The following is a 14,426-nucleotide window of genomic DNA, read 5'->3' on the forward strand; positions in this document are numbered from 1 at the left end:
AGGTTCAACATTAGCGGTGGCCTGGGGCACAACACTAATTTACAAAGCTAGTTAATTTTTATATCTTAATGTACTCAAGAATTCACATCTAAATAAAACATTTCAAGTTAAAATGCATAATTTCACTGACCAGTTATGTATGAATATCACCACGCCAATCACATCCGAATGTGTTCAGCTGACGTAGCTTGCTAGCAAACTTTCCCTCGCCCTCGGATGTGCAAACTGATGGACCACCAGTTTTTTTTCCTCATATATTTGGGAAGGTGGTCCTCAGAATATTTTTTAACAATCAAAAGTGGCCCTTAAAGGGGCACTTCACCGCATTAAGCCTTGTATCACCGCATTAAGCCTTGTATCATTCCAAAATGTGCAATATGTTACAATTAATGTGGTTTTCCTTCCCTCAGTGTTTCCTGGGGCTATTTTTCTCACTTTCAAAAACCAAAAAAACTCTACAAATGATGTCAAATGATGCATTTGATGTCAATTGTAGAGATTTGGTCCATTATGCTCAGAACTACAACTTCTAGTTCCGCATTTTTCTGTCCCTGCCCACACCTAAAATGAGGGGCGGCACCCACGCTCCGGCAAGAGAGCCACAACACCCTGTGGATGAAAACAGACAGGATCTGCTTATGCCCATGGCAGAAGGCAATTTTCTAGCTGATATGCATGAAGATGATTTTGAAAGTCTACTTCTGGAATTGGACATACGTGGTTAGCTGTATGAACCGGAATACAGTGAGGGTTAGGCTACTTTAGGATCGAGAAGATGAACTGGAAACGGCAAGCCACCCAGGAGAAACGCACGGCTAAGCATGAGGTAAGCATTTTATTACTAACACGGCAATTTAGAAGTAATTTTATGTAATAGGCCTCCTGGGCTTGGTTTGAATTCAATGAACTTTTTTTTCGGCCGACCGGTATTTTGATAGGTGAGAAGGACGTTCGGAATAAACTTTTACATCAACTGAACTCTTATGAAGGTGTAGGCCTAATGTACATTAATGTAACTCTTTGCGCCACATTAAAAATGATAACTATGGCGCCAGCGAAATCTTCCATGCTGTTCTGCCATCTCCCGCTCCGGAGAGGCACCTATACGGCACTTGCTGATATGCGGTCGTATCCCATTGAGCTGAATGAGCTCATTCATTTGTAGGCTATTAGGCACAACTTGTTGCCTAAAACGATATGTCGGATGCAACTCTGCTCTTCCCGTTGTCAAATAGTTTATTAATTATTAATTAATGAATGCAAATAAAAACAAATAGGCTACATGCATTCAGCTGTTAAAAAGAGGGTGCCTGTGCACAGCGTAGCCTACATCAAAGGTGCAGGTATAAAGCCAGACCTAATCATGAGAAAATTGTAACATACCGCACACTTAGACAATAGTAGGCTATATGTGAGGGTCTGTTTAATTCAGCGATGCGTTTCGCATGTTACTTCTAGGCTCATCGAAGCAACATGCGAAACGAGAGCATGACGAAGCAACATGCGAAACGCATCGCTCAATTAAACAGACTCCTCTAATAGACTGTTGTCTAAGTGTGCGGTATGTTACAATTCGGTCATGAAACATTCAGCTGTGTAGAAAAGTAAAACATTGAAAATCAATCAAAGGTACAATTCTGTAGTCTGCTTCCACTGGAGAAATAGCCTACATTGTTTTTGCTGTAGTTTCTTGCTGTAGTTTCATATAGACCCTTTTCTGTGCAACGTCATCATCCGGTTTCTAAATTGCGCACGCATCGCTGTAATGACACCTGTCAATAGAATCGATGTATTTGATTTATGCACCTGGTGGCAACTTGTGTTGCGCATGCGTAGTTCATTCTTTTGTTGCCAAAATGCACGCGCACACTTCATTTTTTACCAACAGTAAAAGGGTCTATCGTTTTTCTTTTCTTTTAGGTGTCTGCAATAGGCTAAATACTAAATTAAAGGGGCAGGAAAAATGTCTTCTAACCCTTTTCTTATATTTTTTTTTAATATGTCTTCAAGAGTCATCAGTGAGGTGGGGCCCAGGAATGCCAGGAAAAAATCAGCATGGGGTCTGAAACAGGCAAAAGAAAAAATACTTCTAACACAGTTGCCCCTGCTTGCGAGGAAATATCTCTGTCCCCCACCTTCTTCCGTTCCTAGTGAACGTGTATTTAGTGAAGTCGGGCAATATATAAAATAAAGGAGAAACAAGCTCAGCGGTGAGCAGGCTGAGAGGCTATGCTTCTTACACCACAACCTGGTTATCTTAGATTGGGAGTATTAGGATGATAACACCTTACTACACTGGGCATGCTTGGTTATGTTTCATGATTAGTAGCAGCGTTCCGTCTCACTCTCAGTAGCTTGTAAAACATTCAGTTTGAATTTATTTTATTAGATTTTGTTGAATGACTCGAATGAGAACATGAAACATGAGAGGAATTGTGGGCTATTTATTTTAATTTGCAATGCAGTATATATGAGCTGTTAAATGTGTGCCCAAGTGAAGACCAAAATAAAATAACTATTTTATTTGCATCTCTCCTTTTCATTTTGTAAAAAGAAAATAAAAAAAATAAAGTGAATTGGTGATATTAAATATCAGTCTTAAATATCGGCAATCGGCCACCTCAATTTGCCAATTATCTGTATCAGTATCAGCCCTAAAAAAAAGCATATTGGTGGATCTCTACTCTCAGCCCCTACAGCTTACTGGAACACTCGGCCCTTCCAACGCGTTTGTGGTGTCACTGGTCATGTAAATGCTGTCAATCGCCTATTTGTCTGGCGTTCCTTCCTGGTGGTCCTGTGTTTACAAAGCCCATTTATAGGCATCTAGGTTGGAAAAGGATATCTGAATGGCTAGGACGCACACAACCCTGCTCTGCAAAGCTACTCCAGCTCTGGACCCTGAGAGCCCTTTGATCAATAACATCACTGAGCGAGCAGCTGGGCTAATCTAACACAATGGTCAGAATTAACGTCTATTTATCATACGACCCCAAATCCTCTCATTTAGGTGCAAACGGTCAGACTTCTAAAAAAGCCTGGGAATCGACAGGATGATATGCGCACTGTGCACTTGTTTAGATCACAATTGCCGTAAAGTACGACAGCAATGTCACGAAAATAAATTGTCAAAGATGATTCTGCTAAATATGGGAACTGACATTATAGAGTATTTTATGTAGATAATACAAAAGAGCCCAATTAAATGCATAAGGTTTCCTGTTTGTGATTATGCACTGACAATTTGGACAGTACCTAATGGTCAGTCTTGAAATATTAATGAAAATGAATCAAGTATTTAAGATTCACCATGATAATAAATAATTTGAATACCCATTGTCAATGGCAACTGTGTAATAATCTAATTTTATGTCTCACGAGAGATATAGTGACCGACTTAAAAAATACAATAAACACATGATGGTGAATTTTTCCTGAGGTGGACTCCTCTACTGAGCCTGGTGGATAAAAGTGTAGAATACACAACATGTTAATGCAGGAGATCTATTGTTGTGGTAATGTTAGTGTATGGTGTATGCGTGTGGTTGTGTGTAATGTTAGTGTATGGTGTATGCGTGTGTGGTTGTGTGTAAGTGTGCGTGCGTGCTTGTGTGTGTGTGTGTGAGTATGTGTATGCGCGTGTGTGTGTGCGTGCATAAGGGAGGCGTGAGGGTGGATAGAACAGCAGAGGGCGTTTTGTGCACATTTCCAGGCGGTCCACTTTCTCTACAGCCTCTCAACAAACCATAGAAACAGGAAAGAAGAGTTATTTTGCATCAGTACATCAAAACACATCATCTACAGGCATGCTACACACCGAGGACTGGATATCAAGTATGGCCTCAAAGATATGAGATAAAATAACCACATTTTACAAGTTATTACTATAATAAAATATGTAGCCCTGCTTTGTGTGTGGGCCATATCATTTTTAAACCATCTAAAAAAACTGATTATTTGAATCAGTAAGCATCCCTTTATCAAAAAATAATGCCAAATACAGGTGGTACAGATGTTAATGTAGATACCATTGATGTAGTAAAAAAAAAAAGAAGAAACGTTTGAAAACAAATTTGCATGTGATAATTCTCATCCTTAGCCCTGCTTCACAAGAATAATGCAATTGTCATGTTACATTACGTCTAACATAGGTAAGGGTAACGCTGTATTTGAAGGGGAGTGCAGAAGACTGACATGACACTTTTTGGCACGTGTGCGTGAGGCAAACTAGTCATAATAATAATAAAAGATTACATTTCTACAGTTTATTTCTAAAAAGCCAAGGACACTTTCCAGTGATAAGGGTGGGAGGGATATACTGGCAGGGTCTGGTGTGGATGAGAACCCTGGCAGCTGGCTCCTGAGAGTCCTGGAGCCTGTCCAGGGCTTCTCAATCATCCCCACAACAGGGCTCCAGACTGCCACCCAAATGTTGCATATGCCACCATTCTTTTTTGAGAATGTGCAAGTTAAAATTTTACGTGGTCACATTTGTACGAGTGCATGATGATCAAGGCTGTTATAGTGCACGTTTGTACGCACGCACTAACATATTTCCATAACATAAGATTCCTTCATGTGTCATGTCATGGTTGTGACAGTGTCACAACAGTGTCATGTCAGTCTTATGCACACCCCTTCAAATAAAGGGTTACCTAGGTGGGTATCTTGAGATGAAGTGTCTTGAGCACACAAGGACATAGTTGCCCGCAGCTCTAAGCACATTGCCTGGTGCTGTATCTTAACAGCGCTACAAGCCAATGTCAACATAGCCTCAACACTGGGTCCTCAACACTGGGTTCATACCGAGACACCAGATTAGGAGATCAAGAATGCACAGCATACAGTTTAGGAAGATGAAGGCAAAAGCAAATATATCAGGAGAAAGTGGTCCTATTTCACACATTCAGCACCAGCATGAGACGTGAATCTAGTCTTGTCCGCTGTCTGCTTCCCAATAGATAACTCCCTGTTACCGATGCTACGTAGCCCTGCACCAATTCAGCACAGTTAGGCTACATGTACGTCAACTCAATATAGCGCCAAAACAGGATTCTGATTAAGGTTATCTACAAATAGGCATACCTCTGAGAGCTGTTTCAATAGGCTTGCTAGGTGGATACCCAGGTGTAGCCTACACACACACACACACGCATACACACACTCAACACCTGAAATAAAAGCTTAGCGTTACATCTGAGATAGTTGTGGAATGGTACTTGAAGCCATAGTCCGGAGTTGTGGATAACATGGCCGGAATCACAAGATCCAGGCATAAAAACAGTTGTCAGGCATAAACACAGAAAAGCATGGAGCTGAGAGATTTGGGGAAAAGTGCAGACATTTTAGGGAATCTGAGCAATTTATAGCCCAATCTGTTGAACAAGCATGTTTAAACACCATGTATTGGTGTAGCACCCACTGTTTTGTCGTGGTCCCTGGTTTCTGCACTACTTGCTTAACGATGCTTAGCTGCATTGCTTAATTATGCCCCTAAATGCTTAAGAGGGTTTTAATAAGCAAAGATTTTAAAATCAGAATCCGAAAAAAAAAGTGTGTGTGTGGGGGGGATTTACAATGAAATGTGGGCATCTAGGGCCCTCGGTGAAACAGTGCCATACCCCCAAGGTAGATAGCTGTGTTTACTATTATAGCTTTGGGAACTAGAATAGATAAGTCAAAGTCAGCCATCTTGTCTTTTTGACTTGTGCCATGGGAGCGCTGTCAGTACGGTCGAGTGTGTGAACTCAAGAAACGAGACATCTTTCCTTTTTAGATTAGCTTGCTAAAGAATGAATGACAACTAGCCTACTTGAACACCTAAAATGTTATTCAGCAAGTTACTGTTCTGAGCAACGAGCGGGAATGACTGCTAGCCAGCCAGGAAGCTGGACAGCATACAGGAACTAAAAGGTAACCTCAGTTCGTTTCAGCTATGCACTTGACTTCATGTTATATCACCTTTCCATATGGCGATCTCGTATTTCAGTATTCTGTCATGGCTGCTGCCGGCCAGTGTCCTGATTATGGCTTTAATAGTGAAACTACCACAACAGTGTTCATATGTCCTTATAGCAATGGGCCCAATCCCTATAAGAAAATGTCTACATTGACCCATCTAACCATTTAACATCTTAACATTGGAGAAGCTAGCCTAAGTTATAAAGAGACCCCAGAGCAGAAGTCTGTTATGGCGAGACACTAATGTCATTTAAAAAGCTGACAAAACCTGTTTAACAGGTCGTATCTGACCCACCAGACTGACCAGGCCAACTGGAGACCAGGTAGGCCAAGACGTCCACTCATGGTGTGGAAAGCAGCGTAGGGCCTGGAGCCTATATAGAGATATTAGGGCCCTATGCTAGTTAATGGCTATGTCAATGACTGTAAACATAACCAAAACAGTTACTGGGCGGCACCTCCGATCTCTGCACACAGCTGGCCGTACGCAGCGCCCCTCCTGAACAGCATCCTACCTCTCCAAAAGACCCTACAGCATATGAGACCTCCTCGTCCAGGTCAACACCATGGCAGCAAACGGAATTCAAGATGGCATCTTGTGTGTGCATTCCAAAATAATGACATTCGCGGCTATGTGTAAGATAAGGAGCAGCCAAATGTCATGGACTTGGGACTAGACACACACTGGAGATGGAAGGTGGTAGTAGTACAACACCTGTAGAGGTGTGTGACGCAGGTGGCATGGTCAGTGGCTGTGCTTGTTCCTGTGTGTATTGACTATTCTAGCAGGGCATGGTGGCTGTGTGTCTCAAGTGTACTCACGCCGTCCATAATCCTGTGGTTGTGTGTGTGTGTGTGTGCGTTCTCTAGTGTACTCACAGCGTCAGTGTGTGTGTTCTCTAGTGTACTCACAACGTCAGTGTGTGTGTGTTCTCTAGTGTACTCACGGCATCCATGAAGCTGTGGTTGTGTGTGTTCTGTAGTGTACTCACGCCCTCCATGAAGTTGGGTTTGAAGCCGTCGGGCTGACGTCTCATCTCGTCCTGCTCCCGGTGTCGCATCATCTCCTCCTCACGCCTCCTCCTCTCCTCCTCATGCCTGAGTAAAGGAGAAGGAGTTAGACACACACAGGGGCAGTCAAAGATATAACATACACACACAAATCAGCCAGACACCAGCTCAGAGGCAGTCTACAGTATGAGACGCGCGTGCGCGCACACAGGCGCACACCAGTGTTAATTTCGTTGACGAGAACTATGACGAAAACTATTCGTCAACGACATTTTTGGGGTTATCGTCACGAGACGATAACTAAATAAAAATGAATGTATGATGACAAAAACTATGACTATATCTATTCACATTTTCGTCAACAAATAAAAACTAGACTAAAATGGTTATGGAGGGACGTATGGGAAAAGTTCAAATCAGAATGTCGAGGTTCGGGATGTGCGCAGTTGGATCATGGATGTATTAATAGAACGAGTTGGATGCAACCTACAGGTAGCCTGTGTGTAGGCCCACATTTGAATAGTACCGTTGCTACACCGGCCGGCGGGAAGTCAACTAACAGCATACGACTGCTGCGCCTGATCAGTAAATTACCACAGTTCAGAAATGTCTTTGTCAACGTTCGCACACACCGGGAGAAAGAGGAGAGCAGATATCTGGATAAACTTCATATTTGATGCAAAGGAAAACAAAACCATTTGTAAACCGTGTGGGGTGAAAATGACTGGCAAAATACAACAAACTTAAAGCGACATTTGGAGAACAGTCATCCCGAAATTCACGAGAAGGTAAGCACCCCCCACCCCCGGCTAACGTTACTGTATTAGCTAAAACCAAGCTGGTGTGTTTCTGAAATACTTCAAATACAATACAAGCTAAAAGAAACCAGTGTTTCACGTAGGTTTGTGGCGGGGGAGAACTGAAGTGTGATCATTGCAACGCTAACGTTAGTGGCTAGCTAATGTTAGGCACAGGTTAGCTAGCAACAAGTGGGGCTATGCTTGTGGCGGCTGGCGGGGGTATCTAGCGTTAGCTAGTCTGGGTAAGCTAGCTAAGCAACTACTGCTGCTGTCTAATGTTATACTGTAGCTAGATGGATAAGACACGAACAGTTAGCTACCTGGCGCCGCCAGCCCCTCTCCTCCGGTGTGACGTTAGCTAGCCTGTGCCTGATGTTAGCTAGCCTGACTAGCCAACTAGTGCTGACATGATAATGTTATAGCTTGCTATATCAGGCACAGACACAGTTAGCATCAGACTGGGGGAGAGGAATGCTTCATTATGAAACTGTCTGACAGAAGCAGCCACGCTTCTGTCAGTCTGCCCCAGTGCAGCTGTGGCTACAGATGTATCTGACCACCACCGGTATGACTGTGTCTGAATGAATACTGGACTCTGTAAAGCGCTCTGGGTTTCATGAAGGGCGCTATATAAATCCAACTTGATTGATTGATTGAACTAAGCCTGTTAAATTTGAGTTGTCTAAATCTATGGTAGATTTCGTCGACTAAAATCGTAATGATATTTAGTCAACTAAAACTAGACTAAAACAAGTCAGATGACTAAAATATGACTAAAACTAAATGGCATTTTAGTCAAAAGACTATGACTAAAACAAAATCATAATTTGCTGTCAAAATTAACACTGGCGCACACGCACACACACCTCATCTCAATCTGCTTGCGTTTCTGCAGTTCCTGGTTGCGTAGCTCCTCCAGGCGCCGCAGTTCTTCCTGCCTTCTCATTAGATCTGCCGGAGAGGAAGGGAGGAGAGAGGGAAGGAGGAGAGAGGAAGGGAGGAGAGAGGGAGGGAGGAGAGAGGATGTTTGAGCACAGGTGTTCTAAAGGTTTTTGAAAGGTAAATATGGCAAAATGGATCCAAATCCAAAGTACTGAGGCTGGGAAAATGAAGCTGAGCCAATGGCAGAGGTTTCACTCAAATAGTTGCTCCTCAAAGACCGGAATCATGTACCAGGAGCAAGTACAATGTCGGACATTTTGAAACGCGACCAGTGTTTTCTGAAGGGTTCTGTGCGGTTACCTTGTCTCATCATCATGAGCTGGTGCTCGTGTTTGGCGGCCTCCATCTCGGCCTCCAGCTTCTCCTTGGCCTCGCGGATGTTCCGGTCCACCTGGTCCCTCTGCTGCTTCTCCATGTCGTCCAGCGCCTTCCAGCGGGACGAGTACTCGAACTCAAACGTCCCCGGCTGGGCGAACCGCGGAGGCTGCTCCCGCTCCCTGGGGGAACAACACCAAAACAGACGGTTACAGACGGACAAACATTCCACGTACCAGCTCGGGCCTCTACGCTCCAATCTTTGCATTTTTGGGCTACTGCACTTCACCCTTTTTTTTTTTAATGTACATCTCTCCAGTACAACATTTTATTAAACTAATTTTTACACTGTATTTTACTTGATCTCTTATCTTTATTGTTTATTGTGTTTTACCTTCCATCTTATTTCCCAGCTTTCTGTTTATTTTGTCTATTTTTATATACATTCTATGTGAAGCACTTTGAGCTGCATTTATTTGTATGAAAGGTGCTATACAAAGAAAGCTTATTATTATTATTATTATAGCGGGGTTTGTGAACTGCTACCACAGCAGAGTGTTTTGTCTTGCGCTCCGACCTGAGAAGATGTGAGTTTGCCGTGTCGTTGTGGGACACCTACTTGTGGTACTGGGCTGATTTCTGCAGCAGCTTCTCCGGTAGGCCGTCCTCCTCATCCAGCTGCTCTGTGGGCTCCACGATGGCCGGGCGAGGGGTTCTAGTCGGTGGAAACACCACTCAACATTACAAAACCGCACTGTCCGTCTAGTGGGATCATCGTTATGCACCATCGACCAAAACAAATTAGTATAGTATGTGTAAACTTCCATGGCAAATAAACTGATTTCGAAGTCAAATGATTTTGAATGTTTGCCATTCTGGGTCTGTCTAATGTTGTCTCAATCAGTGTTATGCACAAATTGATCAGAAAAAAATCCTAGTTTGTGTAAAAATCTACCTGGCAATAAAACTGATTCTGATTCAGGCTGCCTGTGTATAAAATGATCAGCAGCAACACTAGAATGGTACGACGACATGGGGCCAACGACCTCTCAAAAACACTGGCGTCTTACGTGGTGAGAAGCAGCGCCCCGTCAGCACAGCGGTCCAGAGCTTTGCGCGCTGCTGGTTTGTTGGCAAACTCCACGAAGCCCTTCCCCGTCGGACGCCCGCGGTCGTCCACCACCACAATGGCCCGCTCCACTGGGCCGAACTGAGAGAAGGCCTCCTCCAGCAGCTCGTTGGAGACCACGGGGTTGAGGTTGCGGACCGTCAGGGCGGAGCCGTGTGTGGAGAAGCGGATGCGGATTGGTCGGTTCCTCAGCACGGTACCGTCCAGCTCGGCTTTGGCTATCTCCGCCAACGTTCTGGTTTCCTGGGAGACAGGAGGTGAAAGGTCACAAGTGAGCAAAAGCAGGGGGGGAGGGGGGTCGATGAACTGCACATAGTTATTTACATAGTTCTTTATTATATATATGTTCTTTATTATGTCTATGGAACTGCACCATTGATATCATTTCTCCTGTATAGATCTGTTGTTATCTGTCTGTTATTCCAGACTCTCATGAGTTAGGACAGAATTATTCTCCAATCTAGACCTGTGTAGTCAGCTGGCTAACTAGCTAACGTTAGCTATTAGGCAGGTAAATTACAATGCATTCATTTAATAATTACAGGGCCAGCCTGGCGCTTACCAGTCGAATGAATCCAAACCCTCTGTCTCGGTTAATGAACACCTCGTTGGCCTCCCCGTACTTCGCGAACAGCTTTATGAACTCGTCTTCTGTGAGATCAGTCGGAAGGTTACCGACGAAAAGCCGACACCGCTGCGTGAAGGTTTTCTCCCCGGGTCTCCGAAAACTCTTCAGGTCTATTATCATCTCCAGCGGTTCGCCCCCCTGTCCCTCGCCAGCTTCTGCCCCCGGACCGCCCGATGTGGCCGCCCGTGGCGGCGGGGTAGATTTGGGCCCTCCTCGCTCCGTGGCCGTGTCGGTGTTGCGCTTTGTTTGCTGGTGAGGTTTCGGCGACGGCGCATTGTTTTGAATGTTGACTTGCTTCAGATTTCGGTTGGCCATACTGATTGGCAATTAGACGCTTACAAAGCAATAATATTTAGGATTTTCCGACTTCAATTAATGCTCTTCAATCCCCCGTTTTCCGATAGTGTTATGCTCTTTGGTAGGCTACTGATGCTTATTGGGTGCACACCGCCTATGTAAAATGGCGACGGTGACGTGCAGCGTGGGACGTGATGATGCAGAGTACGTGCAGCGTGGGCCATGCGTGTGTTAACCATGGGGCTATAATATACCTGTGTTAACAGTCTCTGACCACTAGGTGGTGTGCGTGGGACAGGGATTTAAATTTTACTGCGCATTGTTGCTAACTTGATCAGATCAGATTATTTTATTCGTCACATGTAGGCCTAATGTACAGTGAAATGTTGCTATCGGCTACGAGATGTGCTCATGACAGATAGCTACAAATACACAATTTACAAATCACACAAGAAGTACCAATCTATACAGTAGAGTATACAGATAAAATACAGGTATGGATGGGTTATAGAACCCTGGCTGGATCACCTAGGTGAGGGCGTCTGATTAACGTCACTGATGATGTGTCCAGGTGCATCACAAGGTGACAAGGTTACTCACATTCGGACTGTTTCGGTGATGTAGTACAGCCCCCTGGTCTGTCCCTCTCCAAATATGATGACCATCAGAATGAGCATTCTCAACTGAGAATGGCCTTATTTGGATGGTTCAGATAAGGGGTATGTCTAAAGAATTGCAACTGGTCCAATGGCTATTGTTCCATAACACTCTAGGCAATTCAGACAGGAATTTATGTTTTTCTGATAAATGAGAAAAAAGTAAAGGAGTTCCCTGTTCCTATCATCACAAAAGTACAATTTTTGCCTAAACTACTGAGTATGTTGCACCCCATAGGGCCAGTGGAGGAGCATTATAAGGAGGAGGTGGAGGAGGCATGGTCCGCTTTTTGTGTCACATTGAAACTGTAACCTCAGTGGTGGCCAAACTGTAGCATACACCACTGGCTTTGGTTTGTTAATATACTGAAGATCCAAACACTGCAACACAGACAACAACAGATGTTCAAATTGTTCACAGGCCTACACTATATATGTACAGTAAATGAATTTGGAATGTGGTCCACGATGATATGTGTCTTTGTGTGTTATGTGTATGCATGTCTGTTTCTGTCTGACAACCTGTGACCCTGATGTCCTTTTATGTTATCACAATGGGCCAAAAATGTGGCTACAGGACCCTTTCGTTGTGTGGAGGCCCACGAACCACCCAGGTCACATGGTCCGTCTCAGACGCCAACACAGAGGCCAACCACCCCTTTATCATGGTAAACCACCCTTCCCTTCACTGAGTATGTGTGTGTGTGTGTGTGTGTGTGTGTGTGTGTGTGTGTGTGTGTGTGTGTGTGTGTGTGTGTGTGTGTGTGAGCGTGCGTGCGTGCGTGCGTGTGTGTGCGTGCCTGGTGTAGACAGCGCAGCAAGGACTGTATACCAGCCACATCTTACTGACCTTTGACCTCTTGAATATATACCATGAATAGCAAACAGGGAGCTGGGAGCATTGAACTAATTAGTATAATATTAACTAATTAGTTCTGAATAATATCCTGTTGAGTATCAGAATAATAAATCAGTAATAAATCAGTGCTTTATCTCGAATCCTCTGCTGCAGACATTTTGGTTCTTCATTACATACAATACATTACAATACATTACTCCCAATATGGATGTCTCATTGGTAGTGGACTTATAATAATTTATAATTAAAAATTACAAAGGACCCCAAGGATTTTTAATTAACCACACAGCAGTGATACACACACACACGCATTTGCAGTCACCGGTGGAATTTGTCCTCTGCATTCTCCCATCCAAGCTGTCCTCCTCCAGGGGCAGCCAGGAGCAGTGGGCAGCCATCCTTCATGACACCATGACATGCTCCCGGGGGCTGGGATCAAACCGGCGACCTTCCATTGCCTGGCCGGCCGCTCTACCTCCCGAGCTACATGTCGCCCCCAAGATATCAAGATCCCTACACTATCCCATACCAAACAGAAGAGTGTTGTCTTCACACTTCTCAATACCAAGTCCCTCACAGAGACATGCCTCCCGATGGCCACCCAGACCAGCCCACCTACAGTATGACATCAATGTGGTGCTTGGCGGGGTAGGTTTCGAACCCACAACCCCCTGTTCTCCCTGTGTATATCAGTGCATATGTGTGGCAGAAACATTGACGTAGAGGCCATAATTATACATTAAATTGGATGCCCTTCATGGAGCATGATATTGCCTTGAATGGTGTACGTGGCGCAATGTTTTGCAGCGTCCCCTCACAGCAAGAAGTTCTTGGGTTCGATTCCCACTTGGTATGCTGTTGCACTGGGCATGCCATCCCCAGGGTTGTCAGGTGGGTTATCTCCCGGGCGGGGTCCGCATGTTCTCCCTGTCTTCACAAGGGTTCCTTCCAAGAACCATAGTTAATATAAAAACATGCAGAAGAACAACACGCTCTCCTTTCCAGTCCCTGACCAAGACTAGATATAAGCACTGTGATCGGTACCCGGGTGGATGGGTGAAAGGACGAGAGCCCATTTCAATGGCGACCGCCTTGCATGTGTGTGTCGCCCATTGCATGTGCATGCGTGTTGGAATGTCAAGTCGTGTGACGAGTAGCCTAAAGATTCTTCTGTCGACTTCTGCACCTCATTGGATTGTTGATAAGCATGTGGTCACATGTTGCCATGTGCAGGCATGAACAAATATGTATTGTAGCAAGTTCGCTAGATTAGCCAGTAAGCTAGCTAGACGTTGCAGGGGAGTAGTTAGCTGAATGTTTTAGAACTAATTTGCATATTTCCCAGCAGGCAGTTATGGAGATGTTTATATTTGGAAAATGAGTTCGGTATGCAGTTGTGTTTATTTGTGATCCATGTGATAATATCAGTTCAACTTCTTAGTTTTGCGGTTTACCATGAAACTGGGGTCGCATTAAAATCTTTTCTTTTTTTTTATAATTACAAATATATATTTTTCAAGATTTGCCTGCATGTCTATGTGTAGGCTAATGCTATGACAGTGTGAAGTCAATAAAAGCTAACTCAGTGATTTGGTGAATTGTCTGAGAAGTCCATAATTGGGGAGTAGTTCCTTTCCTGCTTCCTCCCAAAGTTGCACCAAGCAGAATAACCCAATCTTTCCCTTACAGCCTCTCCTCACACGCAAATATGATGTAGCGTGGACCAATTCTGGACTTCCCAGACACTACTCCCCCTTCATCATCAATGGGACTCCTGTGGAGAGGGTGGACAGTTTTAAATCCCTTGGTGTCGAGATCATGGTCAACA

The 14,426-nt window shown here is 44.2% G+C and overlaps 1 protein-coding gene across 2 annotated transcripts in view; it reads right to left on the bottom strand.

The window, feature by feature from the left end:
• The window catches only part of pspc1 (paraspeckle component 1), a 35,654-nt gene extending 24,450 nt beyond the window's left edge, over positions 1–11,204 (bottom strand). For both annotated transcript variants that reach the window (XM_084446838.1, XM_084446837.1), the window contains exons 1-6: positions 10,721–11,204; positions 10,100–10,401; positions 9,649–9,744; positions 9,015–9,211; positions 8,639–8,723; positions 6,954–7,059 (exon numbers count right to left, since the gene is read on the bottom strand). In XM_084446838.1, coding sequence (XP_084302964.1) covers positions 6,954–7,059; positions 8,639–8,723; positions 9,015–9,211; positions 9,649–9,744; positions 10,100–10,401; positions 10,721–11,101 — 1,167 coding nt within the window. In that variant the 5' untranslated portion in view covers positions 11,102–11,204. The remainder of the gene's footprint in view (positions 1–6,953; positions 7,060–8,638; positions 8,724–9,014; positions 9,212–9,648; positions 9,745–10,099; positions 10,402–10,720) is intronic.
• Between the last annotated feature and the right edge of the window lie 3,222 nt (positions 11,205–14,426).

This window comes from Borostomias antarcticus (assembly GCF_949987555.1).
Source record: "Borostomias antarcticus genome assembly, chromosome: 12".
In the NCBI taxonomy this organism is placed as follows: Eukaryota; Metazoa; Chordata; class Actinopteri; order Stomiiformes; family Stomiidae; genus Borostomias; species Borostomias antarcticus.